General features: G+C 29.6%; 6 protein-coding genes and 1 long non-coding RNA gene across 12 annotated transcripts; 3 read left to right on the forward strand and 4 right to left on the reverse strand.

Annotated features, from left to right (window-relative positions):
* The first annotated feature begins 191 nt into the window (after positions 1–191).
* LOC127070374 (cell division cycle protein 20 homolog) lies at positions 192–3,080 on the forward strand. Its single transcript, XM_051008235.1, has 7 exons — positions 192–881; positions 988–1,121; positions 1,189–1,283; positions 1,381–1,669; positions 1,752–2,049; positions 2,142–2,458; positions 2,568–3,080. The coding sequence occupies exons 1-7, from the start codon at positions 769–771 to the stop codon at positions 2,894–2,896; spliced, it is 1,575 nt and encodes a 524-aa protein (XP_050864192.1). The 5' UTR covers positions 192–768; the 3' UTR covers positions 2,897–3,080.
* On the reverse strand, positions 1,143–2,215 carry LOC127070386 (uncharacterized). The gene is made up of 2 exons (XR_007784494.1): positions 2,116–2,215; positions 1,143–1,432 (listed from the first exon to the last, which is right to left on the reverse strand). It is a non-coding gene; the product is annotated as an uncharacterized LOC127070386 (long non-coding RNA).
* A 194-nt stretch (positions 3,081–3,274) lies between the features above and the next one.
* Positions 3,275–7,233, forward strand: LOC127070370 (protein inturned). Its single transcript, XM_051008225.1, has 11 exons — positions 3,275–3,702; positions 3,785–4,088; positions 4,165–4,437; positions 4,560–4,631; positions 4,717–4,967; positions 5,042–5,131; positions 5,220–5,562; positions 5,657–5,994; positions 6,070–6,398; positions 6,469–6,635; positions 6,766–7,233. The coding sequence occupies exons 1-11, from the start codon at positions 3,557–3,559 to the stop codon at positions 7,231–7,233; spliced, it is 2,781 nt and encodes a 926-aa protein (XP_050864182.1). The 5' UTR covers positions 3,275–3,556.
* On the reverse strand, positions 6,641–9,873 carry LOC127070380 (F-box only protein 44-like). 2 transcript variants are annotated; one of them, XM_051008243.1, is made up of 4 exons: positions 9,731–9,873; positions 8,649–9,210; positions 8,421–8,564; positions 6,641–8,342 (listed from the first exon to the last, which is right to left on the reverse strand). In XM_051008243.1, exons 2-4 carry the CDS (start codon positions 9,201–9,203, stop codon positions 8,112–8,114), a joined length of 930 nt encoding a protein of 309 aa, XP_050864200.1. In that variant the 5' UTR covers positions 9,204–9,210; positions 9,731–9,873; the 3' UTR covers positions 6,641–8,111. The 2 variants fall into 2 exon arrangements, with proteins under 2 accessions (XP_050864200.1, XP_050864199.1); XM_051008242.1 differs by lacking the exon at positions 9,731–9,873 and adding an exon at positions 9,424–9,639.
* A 100-nt stretch (positions 9,874–9,973) lies between these two features.
* On the reverse strand, positions 9,974–11,072 carry LOC127070383 (60S ribosomal protein L18a). The gene is made up of 3 exons (XM_051008251.1): positions 10,980–11,072; positions 10,443–10,622; positions 9,974–10,371 (listed from the first exon to the last, which is right to left on the reverse strand). The coding sequence occupies exons 1-3, from the start codon at positions 10,995–10,997 to the stop codon at positions 10,036–10,038; spliced, it is 534 nt and encodes a 177-aa protein (XP_050864208.1). The 5' UTR covers positions 10,998–11,072; the 3' UTR covers positions 9,974–10,035.
* Positions 11,073–12,250: 1,178 nt separating this feature from the next.
* On the forward strand, positions 12,251–21,579 carry LOC127070441 (battenin). 4 transcript variants are annotated; one of them, XM_051008417.1, is made up of 9 exons: positions 12,251–12,598; positions 14,125–14,684; positions 14,877–15,548; positions 16,728–16,870; positions 17,335–17,493; positions 18,773–19,109; positions 19,251–19,400; positions 19,549–19,689; positions 19,927–21,579. In XM_051008417.1, exons 3-9 carry the CDS (start codon positions 15,360–15,362, stop codon positions 20,065–20,067), a joined length of 1,260 nt encoding a protein of 419 aa, XP_050864374.1. In that variant the 5' UTR covers positions 12,251–12,598; positions 14,125–14,684; positions 14,877–15,359; the 3' UTR covers positions 20,068–21,579. The 4 variants fall into 4 exon arrangements, with proteins under 4 accessions (XP_050864374.1, XP_050864371.1, XP_050864375.1 ...); XM_051008414.1 differs by having other exon boundaries at positions 14,125–14,329; positions 14,472–15,548; XM_051008418.1 differs by lacking the exon at positions 14,125–14,684.
* LOC127070440 (actin-like protein 6B) lies at positions 20,543–23,908 on the reverse strand. Of its 2 annotated transcripts, none has more exons than XM_051008412.1 (7): positions 23,721–23,908; positions 23,443–23,658; positions 22,751–23,188; positions 22,345–22,685; positions 22,180–22,275; positions 21,947–22,101; positions 20,543–21,853 (listed from the first exon to the last, which is right to left on the reverse strand). In XM_051008412.1, exons 1-7 carry the CDS (start codon positions 23,743–23,745, stop codon positions 21,772–21,774), a joined length of 1,353 nt encoding a protein of 450 aa, XP_050864369.1. In that variant the 5' UTR covers positions 23,746–23,908; the 3' UTR covers positions 20,543–21,771. The 2 variants fall into 2 exon arrangements, with proteins under 2 accessions (XP_050864369.1, XP_050864370.1); XM_051008413.1 differs by having other exon boundaries at positions 23,443–23,637; positions 23,721–23,907.
* Positions 23,909–23,962: the final 54 nt, after the last annotated feature.

Raw genomic sequence — 23,962 nt, forward strand, 5'->3', positions numbered from 1 at the left:
GTATCTACAATATAAAATTGCTGTATTCTGTCATCGTTCTAGTTAAATATCGATCGATACGAAAGAAACAAGGATAAAAATAAGTACAGTTCTATGAAATAATATTATTTTCTCACCTTTAATATCGGAATTTCATATCAATCATCTGTCCTGTATGTCGGAGGAAAACTTTTTTTGAATATGTTAGGTTTCAAACTTGAAGAAAATGGCAGATCGTAGCTTGATGTTGATTAGTCGATTTGTCTCTCGTTCGACCAATCAAAACAACAGAAATCGAAAAGTTACGTAGATTGAATTTTCTTCTAATTTTAAATAAATATTAGTTTTGTAATCAGTGTAAATAGGTTTGTTTTTATGATTTCTTAAGATAATTATGTTTATTTTTATTAAAATAATATCGATGAAAATTCTTCTGAAAATCGTTTCCAAGCGCCATCGTAGGAGGAAACACGAATTAAATTCAAAACTCAACGGTCGCTTGAAGATTTTCAGATGTTTCATCCGTTTAAATGACCCAGAGTTGTCTCACGAGCTTATTGCAGTACAGTGTAAAAGACTTTTTATTTTTGTGAATGTAGCAATTCCCTTTTTTTTTTTTAAGCAACTTAATCACACGATATATTTATTAGAAAAGTCACTCTGGAAGTTCTTTTCTTAATTTATTAATTTTCATAAAAAAGATTTGAAAGATTTGCATCGTAAAAAATACGTTCGTGAATACTGTATAATTTTCGGTGTCAAGTTTTTATTATTACATAATCTATAATCATGTCGCATTTAAAATATATGAAAGAATTAAATAATTTAACCCGAATGGATGAAGCCATCAAAGGACCACTTCCACGCTGGCAGAAAAAATGTTTGGAGACTTCAAATTCAAGGTAATGCATCATATCTCGCGTTATGTTATGTTCATTCAATCATCAAAATATATAATTATTTTCTTCTCTTTTTTTCTTTCTTTCTTTCTTTTTTTTTTTTTTATAGTAATGTTAGCTTGAACTCATCACGCAAAGTTATGTCTGCATCTTTTATGAATACTACTACGGGGAAGACCCCAACAGATAAAAAAGATTCAAAGAATAAAAAGACACCATCAAAAGGAAATAAAAAGTCTCCAGGTAAATAAAATTTTATAGCAATTGTATTATTAATATTTGTGAAGATTAATTTTATTTTCTACAACAGGTCGTAATGTCAATACTCCTGCCAGTACACCTAATGGTGGAGATAGATTTATTCCTTGTAGATCAACAACAAACTTCGATTTAGGTTATTATAAGGTATTTTTTTTTCTTTTATAGTTAATTATTAGTATATATTTATTAATTATGTCTTTTTAATGTCTTACTTTATAAAATTCTATTTTTTCTATTTAAGATTCAGCAGCAACAAATAGACCAAGATGGTGACAAAGGAGATAATATAAGTCCTACGAAAAAAGAAATGCAACGTTTGATAGGAGAAAATTTACATGGTGGGGATATTAATAATATGAGAGTTTTATCATATCAGAATAAAGCACCAGCTCCACCTGAAGGATATCAGAATCCTTTAAGAGTTGTCTATAGTCAGACGAAAACACCAGCTAGTGTTAAAGCTTCTACAAGATATATCCCACAAGCCCCTGATCGAATATTAGATGCACCAGAAATTATTGATGATTATTGTAAGTATATAACAAAATACATAAATACATTACATTGTATTAAATACATTACATTACATAAATAAATTGTTTTTATTTGCAGATTTGAATCTAATTGATTGGTCAGAAAGTAATGTTTTAGCTGTAGCTTTAGGTAGTAGTGTATATTTATGGAATGCTGGAACAGGCACTATAGCACAATTATTTGAGTTAGAAAGCAATGATTATGTATGTTCTGTAGCATGGATTCAGGAAGGTCCATATTTAGCCATTGGAACTACTGTAGGAAATACAGAATTATGGGATTGTAGTGAAGTAAAAAGAGTACGTGTAATGAATGGTCATGCTTCTAGAGTTGGTTCTCTTGCATGGAATTCTCATATTTTGACAAGTGGCTGCAGGTACTTTAATAAATGTATAAAAGTTACTAAGTTGTTCAAGTTTCCTTGTATAGTATCAGATCTTACAATTATTTTCTTTTCTTTTTTTTCAGAGGTGGTCAAATAGTACACCATGATGTTAGACAACGTCAGCATTTAATATCATCTGTAAATGCACATGCTCAAGAAGTATGTGGTTTAAAATGGTCACCAGATGGAAAGTATTTAGCTAGTGGTGGCAATGATAATATGCTTTATATATGGCCAGTAGTTGCTGGGCAGAATCATTCCCATACTCAACCCCTTTATACATTGAATCAACACCAAGCAGCTGTAAAAGCATTAGCATGGTGTCCTTGGCAAAATAATATTTTAGCTAGTGGTGGTGGTACTGCAGATAGAACAATTAGATTTTGGAATTGTAATACAGGTGAATAAACAATTATATATTTAGTTATTATACTAATTTAAATATCTTTATAAATATTAATTAAATATGCTCATGAAACTTATTTATATATGATTTACTTTAAATATAGGAGCTTGCCTAAATAGTATAGATACAAAATCACAAGTATGCTCTTTGCTTTGGTCTTCAACATATAAGGAAATAATATCAGGCCATGGATATGCACAAAATCAATTAACTATATGGAAATATCCAGGGATGACAAAAGTTGCAGAATTAACTGGCCATTCTAGTCGTGTTTTACATTTAGCCATGTCTCCTGATGGTACTACAGTTCTTAGTGCAGGTGCTGATGAAACATTAAGATTGTGGAAATGTTTTCTACCTGATCCACATAAGAAGAAGGAACTTAGTGAAATTAAATCTATACCGTCTAGACTTAAGCAGTCTATAAGATAAAATTTAATATTAAATCTCTATATCGAATATTTTTAAATTTATTAGCCTTAATTATTTTCAACCATTAACTCTCTGACAAAGAAAAGATATTTTATTCTCATAAGATAAAGTATTTGATTTAGAATATTTTATTTTCTTACAATAATAGGTATGCGACCGTTGTTTCTTATGGACACGTACTTATACATTTACTTTAAGAGATATTATCTTGACTTTTAAATAATGTACTATAAAAAAAAAGAAAAAAAAAAAAAGAAAAAAAACTTGAAATAAATTATTTTTTCTAGTATTTCGTAAATAAGTGAATTGTAATATCTGAAATAATTATATATATTTACAACTATATTTATATTCGTACAATATGTTAATAATAAGAAAAAACCATTGAAATGAAATATATATACTGATCCCTTTTTTCCTACACCATTGGATTCAGGTACTCAGTTTGACCCAACCTTCCAGGCATATGAATACCAACAGGTGTAAGATGGTAGAATTAAACAGAAAATTAATATAATCGGTTTAAAACGTAAATATATAGTTAAAAGTATTATACAATTATAATCTATATTTATATATAATGTGGAGAACATTTTGTTGACAATATTTTGATGAAATAAATCTTTATACATACTTGAATATAGCAAATTTTGCATAAAAATGAATGATGCAGAGAGTAAGACATTATTATTGAAACCTGATCAAACAAGCCATTTAGAAAATACAAAGCAAGATGATAATGAACATAATTGGTGGGCAAGTGACAGTGGGTCAAGTACAGGTTCATATTACTCTGACAGTGACAGGTATTGGAACAATTAATAAAATTCCCATTAAAATGAATTAAATATATTGAAATTAATTATTTACATGCAATCTCACATACAGCTCAATAATTGAATGGGAGTCAGAAATTGGACCAAATGGGGAAGTATTCTATATAGAATCTCCCGTAGAAACTCTATCAAGCAATCATACATCTTGCGACGATTCAAGAAAAAGTCCACAACCAGAATTAACTCGAAGGCGTAGTACTAGAGCAGGTAAACTCATGCGTCTGCTAAGACGTAAGGACAGTAAAAGATGGAGTACAAGAAATAAAAAAGGTAATACTAATTTAGTTGGTAGTAATAGAGGAAGTCAAGAAAAGGAAGGAAATGGAAATAAGGAAGTTACTTTTAGAGATTTTCAGGTACGTGTAATAATATAGTTTCAATGCGTAATTTGAATAAATTAATAAATAAATAAAAATGATTTTAACTTTTTAGGCAGGTGAAATTCGTGAAGTTACTTTGTGGGTTGATCCTGAAAAAAGACATAAATTAGGAAGAAGAGCAACATTATGTGAAGCATATTTTGGTATAACACCAGGTACTTTTTCAGATAAAGTTAGAGTTATGGTTGCTGGATTTATACCAGATGGTGAAGCAATGAAAAATAAAAATATTAAAATTGGAGATTGGTTAAAGAGCATAAATTCAAACAATGTTACATTCCAAAACTTGGATTATGTATTATCTGAGATAACTACTCCAACAAATGTAAGATAATAATTCTCTTCATATCAATATCAATATATATTAAAAATTAATATTACAATGTTTTGTTGATATTCTTTTAATAATTAAATATCATACCTAAGAGAGCATATTCATGCATATAGGTAACATTAGAACTTCAAAGAGTAGCAGGGATTGATGTTACAGCAAAAGTGCCTGGAATGAATACAGTTAAAGTAATTTTATTTTCCAATTTAAATCACGCGAATAATGTTGGATTATTTAATGTATATAGAGCATATATTATATTTCTATTTTTAGCAATCATCATTAGTACAAAATATTGTTAACAAAGGAGAAAGTGTGAACTTAATGGAAAGTTTATTAATTTATCCACTAGGTATAATATATCTATGTACTACAGATCTTTCAGAAACAGGTCAAGAATTGCAGGGTGTATTATACTCCTTTCCAAGATCTGATAATGTACATTCTACTTTATGTTCAGCAAGAGGTGCTTTTATAACATTAAATCATTTGTTACCAGAGATAGTAGGTGCACAACCAATCAGGTAAATTCTCATTAATTTTTATGTAGCTATACTATTAAAAAAAAATTTAATTATATACGTTTTCTTTTTTTTAGTACAACTGTACATATAGCAGGAGAAGAAATGCACATTGTATATACATCCTGCAATGAAGAATTATTATTGATTGCATTGCCAGAGAAATGGTAAATATATATAAATAATATTAGAGAGGAAAAAATTTGGACATTTATAAAATGTTCTTTTTTTTTTATAATTCATTAAATATTTCAGTTGTAGTCTTGAAGAAGCTGGTATGTTATCCGCAGACATTGTCAAGACTTTAGAATTCACTTATCAATCATTAACAAAATGTTTTACAAATCAAGAGAATTATGATAGCATAGATCATTTTTTCTTTTTAATTATACAAAGATTATTGGATATAAAAAATTCTGAAGATAGTACTAACAGTTCAAAGAGTGAAATAGATTTACAATGTTGTACAAGAAACCTTGAGAATTATAAGTTCAAAAGCAGTTTTTCAGTGGCACATTTTGTTCACTTGCCAAGAGATGCTCAAATACAAATTGATGCTGCATTAAATGAAATGGAAGCTATGGATTATAGAGATTGGGTATATATCTTTTTATATATCTTACTTAATAGTTTTAGGAATCTAAAAAATTGTACTTAGTAGTAATCATTAAATTCATGTGAATATGATACAGAATGAAGATCCTATGGATTGTCAAAGACTGTATACAATACTTGGCAGTTGCATATATCATAAATGTTATCTCCTAGGATCTCATTTACCTCATGAAGATTTAATTGAAATACATGCATTTTTACGACAAAATGGCTTGCTGAATCTGGTTAATACAGAACCTGTGAAATCTCTTGTCATATGGAAAAGAGTTTATCCTTTATCTTGTAATCGAGGAAATGTTGAGACACATAGTTCTAATCAACCATTGGTTCCAAATGGGAAATGGTTTTTACTTATTGTTGGCTATGAACATGATTTATTAGCAGTTCTTTTAGAATCTGGTGGTTGTACTGCAAAGTAAGAACGAAATTATATTTTTTATTGATACTTTTAATCTTTAATTGAAATAAAAATTTTATTGTAATCTAATAGGTATGATGACACAACCGGACCAGATGTTTTTTATGTAGAAGAAGCTCAAGAAACTCTTAAACATATACAGAAAATTGGAATAACAACATTAGCTGCAAAGTGGATCACATCTAATGCCAGACCAGAAGTGATTCCTTATGAAGATAGTATATTATCAAAACAATCATCCAGCATAACAGAAAATTTATTAGGCTTTATAAAATCATCGGATGTACAAAGTGTAATACCTAAGCCAAATCTTAATACTTCTGCTAATAAAAAAACGCAAGAACTGGCTTCAATTTTAAAAAAGCGCAATTTAGAAGAAAGTCCAACAGTTTTAGGATCAGGTAAAATTAGTTAAGCTACTTTATGGTTAGTTCTTTGATAATAAACGAATTTACTATTGTTATATCCTAGTGTATTCTCTGCAAACATCAGAAGATTCATTAAGTCAAGGAACTGGTGCAATAAGTGAAGTTAGTGATGAGGCAATGCCAATATTAGGAAGACGAGCAACTAGAGAAAAAATTAGTAGTGGATCAAAATATTCTGATGATAGTGATTCAGACATAGATATTTACAGGGTAAATATATTTTCTTCAATTAACTAACGATGTTGTATTTTCTATAGATGATTTACTACAAAGAAAAACAAAATATACATAAATAAGAAGATACATAAATAAGAAGATACATAAATACTCCTTTTTTCAGAATGACAGTCAGGTAATAAATAGCGATATATCCAATATACGGGACAATTTGCTAAATCAGGTGGAATATTTACTACCAAACAAATTAACTGCAGGCGAAAAAAATTATTTATATCATTATGTACATTTGGATTTAACCGAGGGTATTTTGTTGTCTTCTCATCCAATTGAAACCACATCAAAAGACAACAAAATTCTAATAAATTTTAACAGATGTGTGCATATGATACATAGACTATTACATAACACAATACGTTTTAAAACGATGTTGAACCAAGATATGGATAAAACTGTAATTAACAAAAGTTTAATTGCTATTAAAGAACATGGTATTCTTTTTGAATGGGAGAACACAACATATTGGGTCATAGGACGATTATATACAACTCCACATCCAAAAGAATTGTATGTATGTTATCAGGATTCTGCACCACAGAATTTAGTTGAAATAGCATTTAGATTAAACTAATTATAGCTTCATATGGAACTAAGTTTAATAATAAATGTATTATATATTTTTTTTTTATATAACAACATATGTACGATAAATATCAATTTACATTATTTTTTTCACTTTTATGAACATGTTTAGTACAGCAGTATAAAATATTGCATGTATAAAAGTTCGTAATAAAAAGGCAATGGAATAAATATTGTAAATTACAGAATGGACATAAATGTAAGTGTATATAAAATATACAAAACACACATCTTTGTATATATATACAAACTATTGACTTTGTACATATATACAAAATATTAGAAAACATGTTCTTTATTATATTATCTATAAAAATGAAGTGTGTGAATGAAGACTGTAAACTTTACACGTTTTCATACAACTGCATAAGTTAACATTAATTTTTTTGTTTATACATTATTTTACTAGTTATATCCATAAATTTTTTAAATGCTCCAATAAAATTTAAATATATGTAATAAGTTATTTTAGCCGCTTTTTAATGGTTATTATTTTCTATGTAATATTATAATGTTTTATAATGTATTTTTTACTTAAATAAAAAAAAAATAAATAAATAAAAAAACAAAACAAAACAAAAAAAAAACAGATAAATTCATTTGACTTCTTGTTAAGACATATTAGGAAAGTTATTTTTTTTTTTTATGTAATTTAAATGAAGGATGAAATTTTGTGTTATTACTGTGAGTTACAAATTTCTAATGAAAGAAATTACTAAATAAAATACAGAATCAAATAGGGATAGAAATACATATACTGCTCCATTTAAAATTAGACAATAATAATATTAATGTAAGTCCATAATACTTTATATCCAAAAAAATACTTTATATGTTGTTACATAGAATATAGATTTAGTTTCTTTATTAATCCGTATTAGAGCTTTTATATGTATCTGTATCTGTATCTGTATCCGTGTTTGTATCTGTATCACCTTCCTCACATCGGTGTTCATCATTTTCAGGTATTTTCACAATAACACAAGCACCAGCCATTTTACTACCATAATGTCCTGCCCAAAAGGATTTATCCATTCCCCCATGATAGAAACTAATTTTTTTAAGGCCAAGTCCATAGTCTTTAAATTCGTGACTAACCTATTTAATAAAAAATATAAATTTTATTTAGTAGTTTACAAAGATTACTGTACAGTTGAAGAAAAAAAAAACACTAACATTTAACCATTGATTTTGTTTATCTCCCTCAATATCATCATGGAATTGGAATGTTTTCATAACTTTATTATCACTCCTTAATAATTCTACTGTACACTCGTAATGAGCAGGACAGTCCCATCTACAACTGTACCATTCACTTACCTACACAAAATCATGTTTTCACAGATTAGGCTAATACTTGTAACGTCAGCAAAAAATTCATGTCGTATTTAAATTTAATGTTACCACTATAGTTGGTTGTAAAACATCCAGCACATACGATGATAATCCTTCCGCTTCTAAATCTATTAATTGCATTTTGAAACAATTATTATAAGATGTTACAAAACAATATTCTTTCCCTTCAAAAACAGGAACATTTTTTGGTAAAGGTGGAACTCCAAGAGGTGGATTTTCAACTTTCCAATGATCACCGCCATTGGTAAAGATTTTCCAATATTTCTGTACACCATGTTCTCCCGAATGATTTTTCATTAAATTTTTTTCAAAGGGTTTCTTTTTGGCTATCATATAATAAGCTTTCCAAGGCATATCTGTATCTAATATATGTGGACGATTTAATGTCATCTCAGCTTTCTTACGCCATACATAGCTATGTATTAAAATTTTCCAACGTTTGCAGACCAACTGACAATTTAATAGAGTTTTATTGTCAACGTGACAGAGAAATTCTGCCAGTAGTTCCTCTGGAATATATTTATTACCAAGAATAAATCCATTGTCACCAGTTTCATCGTATGGCTCCCGAAGAGTTACGATACGATCTTGAGATTGTCCCATTACTTATCTAAAACGAACGATAATAAAATTCACAATATCCTTAACAATCTATGGAATATCGTAAAACAAAGCATTGTCAATCCCATTAAGTTTTCCAATTTCAATAAATACGTCACGTAACAAACGAACAATAACACGATTCTAATATCCTTTATTTCGTGTTAAAAAATTATTTAAATTTTGAAAAATTGATATGATTTATTATAGATATTTTACGAACCTTTATGTATAAATTTTGACAACACGAATTACCATGATAAAGTTGACTAATATGGCATAACCTGCACACAATGCAAATGTCCTAGCCGTCACTGAGTATTAGTAAAGGCAGTTAATGCGAATGACATACGCATGATGTAATACCAATAACTAAAGGCGCTTTTAGCGCATATTGAAACATGTTTATTATATAGAAAATATTTACTTCTTATATAATTCTATATTTTGATATTTCGTAATCATTTATATATTTCGTAAAATAAAATTTTTATGCAAATAAATAAAGAAATATGTCAACAAATACTAACCTCTTTAATCGAACATATACGTCTTTAACACATTTTAGAGAATATTTACTTAATGAATCATGCGATATATTTAACCATGTCTCTCTTTTGATTACATTATTACTCGAAAGTTTTTGAGGTTATACTCGTTCTTGTCCAACGATTGAAACTAAATTACGTTTAATAGTTTTATCGAAAATATTAAGCAATTACAGTTAATAAGTATGTTGTCGTGTATAATTATATTATAATATTAATACTCGGTTTATTTTGTTTAGAATATTATATTTATAGCGTCAATATACAAAACATTGTAAATAATGCACTTAAAGGAAATAAGTGCGTGGTTTACGGACGCTAAAGAGTGGCATACGATTTTTATGATGGATTCGTTTGGGTAATGGGAATTTGATCTTAGAATCGTGGAATTGTTTAACTTGTGGTCTACGACAATTGGCTGCTTTTACAACTTCTACTTTAATTATTTGAATGGAATGAGCGCGTGCACGGTGACGTGCTCCCATGTCTCTGTAACATTGTGTTACAGCTCCGCTAACAGATAAGTCTCTGTATTCTCTGTACATGTTGTGTGTGCCAGATCTGGAATCATATCTCAACCAAATGCCAAAGTTTTTTATTTTGATTGGAGTTTTCTCTGGAATCTAAAATCATGATAACAACAACAATATTAATTTATATTTCAATTTATATTATACTTTGTTTTAATACACACCTGTTTCAGAGATACAATTTCTCCAGTAGATTTCTTAAACTTCTTTAATTGACGTAAGAAGTACCAAAATCTAGACTTTGCAACAATGGCATCAGGTGCAAATATTCTCATTTTATACAAAGGAGGTATATTCTCCTTCTTAGTTGGGAGCTTGCGTCCAATGACTTCATATTCTTTCAGCTAGAAAGATAATTAGAATATAATTTCATGTCGGAGTATACAAGAACCAATTTTTTTTTTGCATCAATCAGTGTGGTGTAATATAAGTTAAGTTTGAAAAAGTAAAGACAGAATTGATATTTCCATTAAGTATTATAAACTTTTTGAGATTAATTAGAAACAATTATTCGGAAAATTATACACACATGTGTTGACTATAACGCTCCTATAGGTTATGTTATCTTATTAATGAATTATTATGCGAATAAGGAATATATCTTGTACATAATTTTGCACTATCAAACAATGTAAAAATAATGATTTATTTGATGCATAGATACGTTCAGATTTTTAAGTAAAAATAAATAATTTACTTACTTCACCTTTCGCCTTCATTGTTACACGCGTTTAACGCACTAAGGTAAACCGGAAAAAGAGGTCGCTGTACGTAAATCAACCGGAAACCGAACATTTCAATTCGTTTGAATATATTTTTATTACTTTCATCATCGTATTAAATAAGAAAATTTCATTACTTTTCTATCGTTTAAAATAAAAATTATTTATTTTACAAATGTATTCCACATTACGTACATTTTTATGTAGTTATGTTAAATGGTTACATTTCGTGCTCTATTTTATCAAATGTCGATAAAATAGCAATCTATACAAATTTATTATCGATTAAAAATTTTATGAAATTTTCTAAGGATGAATATTTTTTTCTTTCGTTGTTTTTAAGATAAACCACGTTTTATCTTTTAAAAGATAATTGTGACATTTAGTGTAAACGATAACGACTATCATAATAAAATGTATATAAGTATATATGTACATACGTGATAAAAAAGAAAATTTTCCGATTAGATTGATTTCCCGCTTCGATTGATTTCTATTCTTTTATTTTATCATTGACTACAAATTTTATGCGATTTCGAAAACATTCGTCGATAATAAACTTTAATAATTTTAATCATTCTCTTTTACGTCTTAAATATGACTTTGAACGACACTATTATTATATATCTTTATGTACGATACGTACAATAAAGATACAAAGAAAAACGTGACAATTTCGTGCTGCGTCCATGAAAAACATATTATGAAACGAAACGGTTAAGTATGTACACGTATACACAGACACAGGTAGATATATATATATGAGTTTTCTTGAACGTAAGAAAAACAAGTTCGATCATTGATCTTACGAGAGTAATTTCGACAATAATAATAATAATAATAATAATAATAATAATAATAATATTAATAACAATAATAATAATTAAATAGTATCATGCGATATTCAAAAGTATGAATCATCTAACGGGTGGTCTAAAATGTTTTACAATTAAATTTACCAATATTTTAATTTCATTTATTTTTGGAAATAATTAATCGATTACGGTCGAAATAACTTATTTTTCTTTCTTTACTCGTTATTGTTAAGGGAAAAAAGAGAAACGATTTTTATCTTCGTTGTTATTAAACTCTAGCCGCTTTCTTAAGTACGAGTCGGTCAGGACGATTCTTATGCGCAGTCGCACCAATGTCCACCATAACTCGTTGATTTTGCCTTCAAGATATTTATTTCAATTCTAAGACTCGTCAAGGCAACACGTGCTCCTAATATATATATATATATATATATATATATATATATATATATATATATACATACATACATTTCATAGAATGGTGGAATCTATAGATCATAATCTATACATTCCTCGTTCAAATCTTTTTTTTCTGATATTTGTGAGTGAATTAATTTTTTGTATTTAGATGTTTCCAACCTTATTAGAGAAATTTGTTCATAAACTGTGATCGTGAATCGTGATTATATATATATATATATATATATATATATATGTGAGGTGATTATGTGAATTGTGATTGTATATATGTATATATTTTTTGTGAGAAGATTAAGTTCATCATCGAAGATTCTGTTCTTTTTTATTATTGGTCTCAATCGATTTAGCTGAATTAATTAATCGGTAAGTCGAGTATACACATACGTATATATATAATACATATATATATATATATATATATATATATATATATATATAAACCATTCTCTTACTATAGTTTCTGTCAGTCTTTGTGAAAGTAAAGTCTATATTTTAGTTTTGTTCTTGTTGCACTCGTTATACTTCATGTACTACTTTTATATTTGCTTATTTCACGTTTACGATCTTGAATTTTAATTATAAGAGAAACAAAACATCTTTTATATCTCTGAACTCTTTCAAAGTTTAGTTTCGCGAGTCCGTTAAGCGATTAGAAATTAGCATGACGTTTCTTTTCGAAGTGATAAGGGTTGAAGCGATAATTCTCTTTCCTCGTTCATTATTCTTTTAGAGAGTTTCAATTGAAACGTCATAATAATTAAACGTTTGGTTGCACAATTTGTTTTCTTTTTTTCAAAAGTTTGTAGAAAAAAGAAATGTACTAGCTATTGAATAAATATTACTATAGAAATTATTGATTCATAATTACTTTTTACAAAATTTCGTAAATAACTATATCGTTAAATATATGTTATATTACATATTAAATTACATTAAATTTGTGGTTATAATTTTGCAACAAACATATTCCATTAATATCCATTTTCATATAGTAATTTTTTTCTTGATATTGTCTCAATTATTGCAGTCACTTCACTTCTCTTATATACACATACATTTTTTTTTTATTTCTGTTTTCATAAAACATCGATGCCACTCAGTTTGATTTCTAGTCATCAATCATTGTGGCAAATGTTGGTTAGCAAGAAAGTAGTTCAAGTGCAAGTGACCCAGTCACGGCCAACATAGTGAGGCGGTTCATTTCAGGGTCGTTACGCGAATTACGCCGAGAAATCGCGGAAGTTTTCTTCATGTCGTCATCATTTCTACCTCCTCCTCCTCCTCCTTCTTCTTTTTAATAGTCAAGATAGTAATCCGATGAACAAACGAATATATACATACATAAAATAATAAGTAGTAGGTGAAGGTTAATCGGAAGTCACGAACGACCGTGTTTTTTGTGGATTCAGAATAGGATACCACTTGGAAAGTATGATAACCTTTTACATTGAAACTTCTTTTTATAGACCTTAGATTTTTTCTTTTTTTTACATGGTCTCATTCACGAATTAGTCTTTCAGCTCGTAGTATATCGTTTTAATTTTTTTTAACTGTTTGTTCTACAATTTTTTATTTTATTTACTTCAGAAATGCACATTTTTAGCGGACTTTGAAAATTTATCTTTTTTCAGTGTTTCATTCGTAGATAAGTCTATCAGCTGATCGTAGATAATATACTATTTATTTATACTATTGATTCCTTCGTATTTTTGTTTGTTTGAAATGATTTACATAGATTATTTTGTTAGTCGATCATAGCATATCATTTTGTTTATGCTTGTATAGATCTTTTTCCTTTAATTTCTATGAACCATTGTTTCTTTTATCTTGAAGATTCTTCATTTTGATTTCTTATCGCTTATGTTTCATTTTATCTTTCTGGTTGATAGGCTCGCACTTGGAGGGAGGTAGCGATATAAATTAGAAATAGACGGATTTGCGATAAGCGAACAGAATCGATCGAACTTTCGAACGGAGTAACACGGCATTTGTTTGAGGAAGAAGAAAAAGAAGAATTAAAAATAGTTGGTTGTTAATAGGAAGCTGTTTTTGGAGCAACTATACGAAAAGAAAAAGAAGAAAAAAAGAAGAAAGGTATCAGGGAACTGATCATCTGAGAATTTCTCTGAAAAAATTAGAATAATAAGAAAAACATTTGTTATTTTATTTCTTTCCTTTTTTTCTTCTTTTCATTGTTAAATCACCACGAATACCTCACGTTCGGGATATTGAAAAGATTACTTTGTATCTTCCTCAAGAAGATACGTATAAGAACAACGAGAACCAAGCGAGTAAGATCAGATTCGGAGACCAATAAGAACATTAAGAAGGAAGTTCCTTGAGGAAAGGGAGCGAAGTTTCTCGAAGACTTGACCGCCATTAGCTTCGACTGACTCTCGTGTTCTACACTCTCAATCTTCTTCTTTCTCAAGAAGAAGCAACTTCGTAGGTGCTGTGGAAAGAGCAGAGATCTCTCTTAACACACACTCGTTCGTTCGTTCGTTCGTTCGTTCGTTCGTTTTCATACATATATCGTCATCACTTTTCTTTTTTTTTTTTTGGTTCATGAAACGTACAATTTTTTCCAATAAAAAATTCACACTAATTTCGTCGTGATCTAAGAGACATTTCGGTATTACAGTCGTACAAGACGTCGTTGAAAAGAAGCGGGAAATTTTTCGAAGGTGGGGTATGGTGAAAGAAAGAAAAAAAGATAGATTGATAAAGAAAGTCAAGTCAAGATTATTATTTTTACGAGTTAGAATCAATTTCGAGATTTCGAAAAAATACAGTGGGATTTGTTCTATCAGTAGTCGGATAAACGATTTTAAAGATTGTGAGCACGTGGTTGACTTAGAGAGACAGAGAGAGACAGAGAGAGAGAGAGAGAGAAAGAAATAGAAACAAAGACAAAGACAGTGATAGAGACAGAAAGAGCCTTCATGCGAGACAAGCTGTAGAAAGATATACGTCTCTGTATACGTCTGCTAAAGTAGTCGATGCAAGAGAGATAGACGGATAGAGAGATAGAGAGATAGAGATTGGCGTTGGCTATAACTCGAGAAAGATAAAAAGAGAACGAAAGGGTTCGGCCCCTCTTTGGAAAACTGGTTGAGAGAAGAACATGGCAAGAGGAATTCTGCAAAGAATTGAACTCAACGTAGCCGACGAAATCGATGAAGAAAGAAAACTGAGAAGATTGAAATGGAGAAATCTCGTTGCATTTTGGATACTTGGAATGTGTAATAATTATGGTTATATCGTGATGTTGAGCGCGGCACACGATATCCTTGAAAGTAGATTTGGTACTTTGGTAAGTAATTAAATGATATATTTCCTGTTTCTTTTCTTTTTTTTTCTTTGATAAAAAATGTTAATTGATATATAATGTTAATAAGTTCATTTATGACAAACTTGTTATTTGCTTTTAAAGTAAATTAAATTTGCTCGAAATTATTATTGAGATACGAAACATTTGGAGAGAAAAAGAGAGAGAGAGAAAGGGAAGAGATAATTAACAAGTCTTTTTAATAATCATTCGTTTGGATTAATTGCAGAAAAAAAAATTTACTTCATGAAACTTCGTTTTTATCTTGTTTGCGCATCTTGCTTTAAACTTGTTCATTCTGATTGTTTGAATAAGAAAATATCACGATCGAGATAATTTTATTTTCATACATAAATACATATGCATCGTTCTGGTCAGTAATAATGAATTCCAAATATGTGAATTCATTTAAATTTATTACCTAGATATTTTCTAATCTAGAATGAAAATCATCCATTTAAATACCAAGGACATTATATACTTATGTTTTTATTTCGAATATACTTTATCTTAAAATAATGTATCATTGAATATTTATATTTAATACTTGTTATAGTATTTGAATATATCATCGATGAGATACTAAATATGATTTATAAATTTATAGATTATATTTTGTAATATATATAATTCACAAATCTGACACTTTAAAATGAAACGGAATTTATACTTCGACGTACGATCGATCTTTTTTTGAGAAGATCTTTTCTGAGAATAAATTATTCGCTTCCGCAAATAAAGATCAGATTCGTTGGAGTAATCGTTTCCGGTAATAGTTGCTACGTGTTCTCACAACACTCCAGGAGTGAATCTAATCTGAAATTATGTTAAACGAATCTATGTATGTAACAAAATAATAGGTTCTGACTCGCGATATATTACGTAACGCATAGCACCGTTTTAATATGACTCAATTGTCGCGTTTATGTTTTATTAATAAGTGATATAATGAAATGTATTTGTTAAAGATTAATCTTAAGCGATTAAGTATCTTTCGATTTGAAATTTAGAAAAAATCTAATATGCACTAATGAGAACATGTAGTAAGAATTCTTCGAAATCTGTTTCATAAATACAAACAAGAAACGACATACTAAAGTTATGAATCATTGGATATTTTTATTTTAAATATTAATTATCTAATATTTGTGCATTATTTTATAGAATACAACAATTACGTCTAATGGGACAAATACTAATAACGAAAGATCATGTAATGGCATGTCGACCGGAGCTATACTTTTAGCTGATATATTACCCTGTTTGGTAATTAAAATAATTGCACCGTTCCTGCCGTTTTTTGTGCAGTGAGTATCTAGTCCATATTTTAATTATTTTATGCATATTATATAATCATTGTTATTATACAGTAATAAATATTTTCGGAGCACTATCGAGTTATGTCATAGTTGTCTTCGATTAAGATCAATGACCATTGGCAATATTAATGATTATGTTTTTAATTACGAAATTAATATGATAAAACAAAGATATAATAATTTCGTCATATAGCGTTAGAATGTACGTATATAATTGTCAGATGACTTTAATAAGATTTTCTTTATACTTTCTCTGAAGTAATAGATTAAAAAAAAAAAAAATAGAAATAAAAAATAAAAATTTCGTAGATCGTAGCACAAAAAATTCTGGTTAAAACGCAGCTCGGTACAACTCAGCTTCGGCAACATCCTGCGTAAGTCTCTCCGGGGACTATCTTAATTCCATTTTTCAAAAATAACGCTAATCGATATGTTCGAATCGTTAATTACAGTGTTCGACTGGCTACCTGTGTGTTATTTTCCGCTGCAGGATTCCTCATAGTGTCAATGAGCATTACAGAATGGCTTGCAATTTTGGGCGTCGTTGTAACATCTGTTTCCTCAGGATTGGGTGAAGTTACGTTGCTGAGTTATAGTCATCAGTATCCAAAGTAAGTTGAGCAATTCAAGTATTTTCTTTCATTGAAAAATTTAATTGATCTTTCTTCGAGTTCTCGATTATCTTTTTAAAACTCATATTGTTTATATATATTATTGTGCATATCTATATATACATATACCTGTATGTATTTCTTTTTGTGTTTCTACTTCATTACTTTGTGATTATAATGTTCGCTGACTCAAGAATTTTTTAGCACTTTGTTATCGTCAACCTTCTCGTTAATATTCATGAAGATGCAGGCTACGTAAATACAAAAAGAGAATATATTTTTGTAACATTCGTTTTTTTGCAAGTCGTTTACACATTACGACATAATATTTTTGTTTGATATCCATCCTGAAACATATATTCATTGAAATATGTAAGTAAAAAAAGAAACCACGAAGAAAGAAACGATAAGACTTAAAGACGAACAAAGAGAAAAAAGTCAATATTATTCACATATGCAAAGAAAAGTATACTTACATATATATATATATATATATATATATATATATATATATACACATACATACATATACATACACACACACTTTTGTACATCTGCTGCAGGTATCTTTCCAATAAATCATCAAAGTGTTGACATTCAGAGTTGTTTCAGAAATTTACAATTAATTCCAAAAGATACATATGTATATATAATGTTTATATATATATACACAATACAAATTAAGATAAAAGAATAATAAATAAGAAAAAAAGATAAAAGAACGTAATATTAAAAAATTACGAATATTCTTCTTTTGTGTTATCTACGTTATATAATTTAAGTACGTTCTTTGATCCATCTTCAATGATCCATTTACATTCTTTTTAAAACGTTTCGAATTAACATTTAATGCTCTAACTACTTACTTGTTAACTAACGTTATCGTACGTTCTCGTGCATACAAGTACGTGCGTGTGAAGAACTTCAGAGAGAAAAAAAAGAGTACAAGTTATTGTTATCATCCTTTCGAAGTAATTCAATCGTTTGGGAGATTACTTGAGTCTCTCTTTCTCTTTCTCTCTTTTCCTATCAAAGTATTAATTACCTTACTTCAAATATTAATTAATTTTCTATCTCATCATTCTTTCATCTAATCTTTCTACGTGTATTATCACCTGCACTTATGCTTTTGCAATGCATGCATTTATGTATGTAAGAAAGAGAGCGTAAACAAAATGTACGAGCAAGCTTAACAAAATATTCCATGAAAGAGTTCAAGAAAATAATATATCATTCTTTACATTGCACATACATTTCATTCTTTCTTTGTTTTTTCTAGACAAGTTATCTCAACGTGGTCGTCGGGAACTGGAGGTGCCGGTATCATTGGTGCCCTATCTTATGCGAGTTTATCGATGTGGCTGAAAACATCAGAAACTTTGTTACTGATGTTGATTGTACCATTAATACAAGCTATAACATTTTGGTTTATCTTGGTTCATCCATCTCAAATGAATATTCCTGTTACCAAGAGTGGTATAGACAGTCAGGAACATATCATCGAAGTACCAAGAAAAAGTTTCAAGGATAAAATCCTTTTACTTCCTGGTTTACTCAAATACATGATTCCCCTGGGATTCGTTTATTTCTTCGAGTATTTTATTAATCACGGTCTGGTAATATGTTTTTACTTTCTAATCTAATTCAATCTTATCTTCCTCTATAAAATTCTTCTTTTTCTTTTCTTTTTTTCTTTTTTTTTTTTTTTATAAAAGCTACGAATTTCTACTATTAATTTGTTCTTTTATCTTTCATAGTTCGAGTTAATCCAATTCGATAATATATGGCTGAAACATCAGGAGCAATACAGGTGGCTTCAAGTAGACTATCAGATAGGCGTATTTATTTCGAGGTCATCGGTGAATCTAGTTACTATTAATAAGATCTGGATCATGGCTGTTCTACAGGTAACGAAATGTTGCACTTTGACTATGTAATAATATCCAACGTAATACGATTTGTTTTTTTTAATCAGTAAATTCTTTTTTTTTTATCTATACTAAATTATTTTTTCAGACGACGTAAATCAAATTCTATTTTTAATCATTTTTTCAGTTTTTCAACGTCATTGTTTTACTTTTCGAGACGATCTATTATTATATACCAAATATTTGGATCATCTTTACTATTGTTCTATGGGAAGGTCTTCTAGGTGGTGGTGCTTATGTCAATACTTTTTATAGAATGTCGACTGAGGTATATTTTATTTATTTATTTTTTATTTTAATTAACGTTAGAATAATCAATCGACGAATACACGAGAAAAAGAGTAATTTCCATTCTTTATTATTTTGAATTTATTCAATACTAGAATAATAACTAAAACAACAGCTTTTTCAATTACTTTTTTGTAATATATCTTTTTATAAAGTTCGGTAGAATGCGTGCGTGTATTTTTTTTCTTTTTTTTTTTTAATTTCAATTTGTTTTCAGATTCCACGAGCAGATAGAAAAATTTCTTTGGGAATTGCCACAATGGCAGATTCGATTGGTATTGCATTAGCAGGTTGGTTGGCAATGCCAGTGCACAATGCAATTTGTAATCTACCAAAACCCATGCGATTAGGTAGCTAGAATGGAATGTCCAATTGTTTTCGATAAATTCTACAGAAAAAGAAATTTAAAAATCGTGCTACCAAGGCACGAAAGAGAGAGAGAGAGAGAGAGAGAGAGAGAGAGAGAGAGAGAGAGAGAGAGAGAAAGAGAGAGAGAGAAAGAACGATCTTAATATCTATATATATGTATGATGATATGCGTATGTATTTAATTTATTCTTTAAAATCTTCCAAAAGATTGAGAATTTTATTTATCGATTCAATCGATAAAAAATATGAAGTAAGCTCGTAAATGGTTAGACTATATTTAATCTTATTAATTTAAGTGATACACCGAATGATGAACATGATAGATCCTTGTGATTTTTTGTGATCCACCAAGTGGATAAATCTTTTGTTAATTTCGTCTTGTGTCTATTTTATTTAAACATTTTTATTTCTGTGTATCTCTCGTGTATATATATATAGGAATGCGGAGAGAATACGTGTAGACATTTCAGTGACGTCTGCGTTTATTTTTCTTTTTTGGAGTTTTTGATACTCGTCTCGTACAAATATGTATTTATAGAAGATTAGGAACAAGGATAACGCGCGTCTGACTTATTATGAAGATAAAGAGACACACATACACCCACATGCGTACACATGTTCTCGCACATACAAAATACTATAATTTAAAAAAAGGAACATGAGATTAATTTGTTCGATTTTTCAAAAGTCCATATAGTTTTTCGAATATTACATTCATCGTTGAAATTTTTCCGTTATCATTTTCTTTCTTTTTTTATATAGCATTAGATTTTCCTGATGAATTAGAACCGAATTTTCTTTATTCAATTTTCAAACACTCGGCTATGATGAGACGATACGACGTACAAGCATTTATAGCACTTAGCTTTTACAACGTCGATTACATTATTTAATCTATTTCATTAATTAAAGATTAATTCCAGTATTAATAGCCAGTCGTATAGACGTTAGATTATATCAGATGTGTGTGTATATATATATATATATACATACACACTTGAAAATTATTTTTCTTTTTCCTTCTCTTTCTTTTTTTTTTCTTTTTTTCAATAAACTGGACGCAAGAAAAATGTTGAGTATACGTGCGTAAAAATTATTCCTTCGAAGTTTGCTATAGCAAGAAAAGAAGAAGCAAAGAAAAAAACAAAAAGTTACATAATAATTTTTTTTCAATAATTTAAAAAAAAATTTTCCTTACACAATTTTGTAACTTCTTCTTTTTTTTGGTTTCTTTTTTCTTAGACAAAAGTGCGAGTTTATTCGAACATTTTTTTTTGATCGATCAACAAACGATAAATTTTCGTATTGCATATCGTTGATCGTTCAATGTTGAAAAGCTTTAAAAAATATTGAAGAAAAATAGGAACTTCGATAAAGCAACGTGCGAATATTTGGGTAAAATAGGAACTGTATCGTTACCTTTTGAATAAGCACGCTGACCCAACGACATTGGCGATTGTATAAAACGATTTTTCGATTAATAAAATGTTTTACATATTGACTAGTCGTTATCATTTTTTTTTCCTTCGCCAAAGGTCGATCTTTCCGTTTCCAAAAGTCGTTGCAAGATACTTATCGTCTTAGATGCATTAAGTAATAAATATAGTTAATTATTATTACCCTAATTTCTATAATATGTATGTGATAATAATGGGAAGTCTATATGTATATTTTGATTCAATTATTATTTGATTTATCGAGCCGAGCAAGGTTGATCGATCTCTGTGCGTTGTGTTTCAAAATCACCCTTCCACTTTTCTAAAAGACCTCGATCTCTAAAAACCCATAAGATTTGTTGAGAATCATTTGGAGTAACAATATGATAGAATAAAGTAAAAATGATAAGTGAAAGAGAAGATCAAATTCACCGTTCTAAAATCAATTTCCCGGATTCCTCGTATTCCTGTCTCGACAGCCACATCTGTTGAAAGGATCCAAGAGAGCTAAGGATCGAGCCACCGATCCAGGCACCATAACGACGTTCGCTCGAACTATTGGCGCTAATTATCTTCAGTCTCATACTCTGCCAACAACGTTCGTTATAATGAAATGATATATAACAGGAAGATAATGAAAAAATGATTAATATATTATCGATTACCGGAGGCGTTTTACTAGCCAAATCTCTGTTCAATCTTTCGCTGAAACCTTGGAGACAAGAGTTACCTCCTGTGACTACGACACTACCGTATAAACTCTGCGATCGGGAATGATTTCGTTAGAAGGACAGATAGAATATATTGTTAACGAATTTGTTGATACCTACAGGTCTAATATCCATGTCACACATCCCGACACTTGTTGTTACTAATGGACCAACGCCTAGGATACTAGCACCAACACCTTTAACATTACTAGGATCAAATAGTGCCTCTGGTATCATGAGTCTTACGGAGCCAAAATCATCGTTATAACCAGTTGGAAATTCGAAATGTTTCATGGGTAAAGTATTAGCCATGTCCTCGTCGTATGGACTATCAGAAACTTGCAGGCAATTCATTTGAAAGTCTTGCAACACTTCTCGTACCATGTAACTCAACCAGGAAGTGGTTGGTTGTGGTCCAGGTCTTCTGGTCCAACGTGGTGGATCTCTTTCTCTCACCACGTCTGAAAATAACGATTAATGTAGATCTATCAAAGATCTTTATATAATCAATATAGAAAGAGTTTACCTTTACTAGCGACGAGACAAGCAGGTACCAATTCGATATCCTTTTCTTCAAAAAATTGTCTACATTGCATGGTAATAAAATCGCCACCCAAAGGACTCTTGACTATTCCTTGTGTGATAACATAACCATCGTGAACCGGAACGGCACTGGTATGCGTCGCACCACTATCGACAACCATAGCGGTTGATCTCCCATTGGCGTAAGCCGCCAAAACTGCATTCTTACAGATATACATAGCAGGAACATTAAACTTTTCGAACATTAATTCAAGAAGTTTCTCTCGTTTCAATCTAGTATTCCAGGGACACTCCGTCATCAGGATCGGATGGTGTTCCGGTAAAGCATGAAGACGTTGTTTGTACGTGTATTCGGTTAAACGTTCGAACATGTCCCAATCTTCGACCATTCCATCTTTCATCAAGCTGACCATCTCCATATCTTAAACAATCGGAAATACACATCAATCGTATAATTTACATGATTTATCGAAGTAATAGTAATAATTATAACAATAATAATAATAATAATAATAATAATAGTAATAATAATAATAATAATAATAACAACTATAATAATAATAATAATAATAATATAAATTTTGAATAAAAAAAATATTAATATTTAATCTTAATCGAATAATCCATACGTGTCTAACGTAATAAATTATTACAATTAGAAAGAGAGGACATTACCCTTCTTACGGACTTGAATGGCCGTGACGTCAATGTTGTAGTGTTTCCTGACGGTATGATTACATTCAGGCGAATCAACGGGATCCTCCCATACGCCAAGATTCGTTGGGATTTCAGCCTTCGGTGTATCCTCACCGCCATATCCAACGCGAAGGCTCTGATGTCCAACGTCGAAAATGATAGCACCGACCTCGTCTATCGAAAAAATGATCGGATCTATTCAATTATTATATTCCAAATGATCGTCTAGAAAAATACGAAGAGGTTGCACTACTCACCACCACCGTAGACACCACCGCTCATAGTATCTGCAAGGAGCTACGGTCTCGCGCATGCTCAACGTTGTCCTTCGTTGGTGCGCCTCCATACTGGAAAGCTTTTCATTATTCCTTTTCAGATATTCGATATCTCCTGTCCTACCCTTTACCTCCTGTCGGATAATTCGAATTTTTTGTTTTTTAATTTTGTGATTGATTAAAAGAAAAAAAAAGAAAGAAAAAAAAGAAAGAAAAAGAAAAAG

This window comes from Vespula vulgaris, chromosome 18, assembly GCF_905475345.1.
Source record: "Vespula vulgaris chromosome 18, iyVesVulg1.1, whole genome shotgun sequence".
NCBI classification, from domain to species: Eukaryota; Metazoa; Arthropoda; class Insecta; order Hymenoptera; family Vespidae; genus Vespula; species Vespula vulgaris.

Excerpts from the sequence above, each read along its gene's own strand:
- LOC127070374 (XM_051008235.1), top strand. The coding sequence starts at position 769 with ATGTCGCATTTAAAATATATGAAAGAATTAAATAATTTAACCCGAATG. Across the intron at positions 1,670-1,751 it reads AGAAATTATTGATGATTATT|ATTTGAATCTAATTGATTGG; the intron begins GTAAGTATATAA and ends TTTTATTTGCAG. Across the intron at positions 2,459-2,567 it reads ATTTTGGAATTGTAATACAG|GAGCTTGCCTAAATAGTATA; the intron begins GTGAATAAACAA and ends CTTTAAATATAG.
- LOC127070370 (XM_051008225.1), top strand. The coding sequence starts at position 3,557 with ATGAATGATGCAGAGAGTAAGACATTATTATTGAAACCTGATCAAACA. Across the intron at positions 4,632-4,716 it reads CTGGAATGAATACAGTTAAA|CAATCATCATTAGTACAAAA; the intron begins GTAATTTTATTT and ends TTCTATTTTTAG. Across the intron at positions 6,399-6,468 it reads TCCAACAGTTTTAGGATCAG|TGTATTCTCTGCAAACATCA; the intron begins GTAAAATTAGTT and ends GTTATATCCTAG.
- LOC127070380 (XM_051008243.1), bottom strand. The coding sequence starts at position 9,203 with ATGGGACAATCTCAAGATCGTATCGTAACTCTTCGGGAGCCATACGAT. Across the intron at positions 8,565-8,648 it reads TTTTACAACCAACTATAGTG|GTAAGTGAATGGTACAGTTG; the intron begins GTAACATTAAAT and ends GATTTTGTGTAG. Across the intron at positions 8,343-8,420 it reads AACAAAATCAATGGTTAAAT|GTTAGTCACGAATTTAAAGA; the intron begins GTTAGTGTTTTT and ends TTTATTAAATAG.
- LOC127070383 (XM_051008251.1), bottom strand. Across the intron at positions 10,372-10,442 it reads AAATTGTATCTCTGAAACAG|ATTCCAGAGAAAACTCCAAT; the intron begins GTGTGTATTAAA and ends TCATGATTTTAG.
- LOC127070441 (XM_051008417.1), top strand. The coding sequence starts at position 15,360 with ATGGCAAGAGGAATTCTGCAAAGAATTGAACTCAACGTAGCCGACGAA. Across the intron at positions 15,549-16,727 it reads AAAGTAGATTTGGTACTTTG|AATACAACAATTACGTCTAA; the intron begins GTAAGTAATTAA and ends ATTATTTTATAG. Across the intron at positions 16,871-17,334 it reads TTCCTGCCGTTTTTTGTGCA|TGTTCGACTGGCTACCTGTG; the intron begins GTGAGTATCTAG and ends CGTTAATTACAG.
- LOC127070440 (XM_051008412.1), bottom strand. The coding sequence starts at position 23,745 with ATGAGCGGTGGTGTCTACGGTGGTG. Across the intron at positions 23,189-23,442 it reads CATTCAAGTCCGTAAGAAGG|ATATGGAGATGGTCAGCTTG; the intron begins GTAATGTCCTCT and ends CGATTGTTTAAG. Across the intron at positions 21,854-21,946 it reads GGGAAATTGATTTTAGAACG|AGATCGAGGTCTTTTAGAAA; the intron begins GTGAATTTGATC and ends ATGGGTTTTTAG.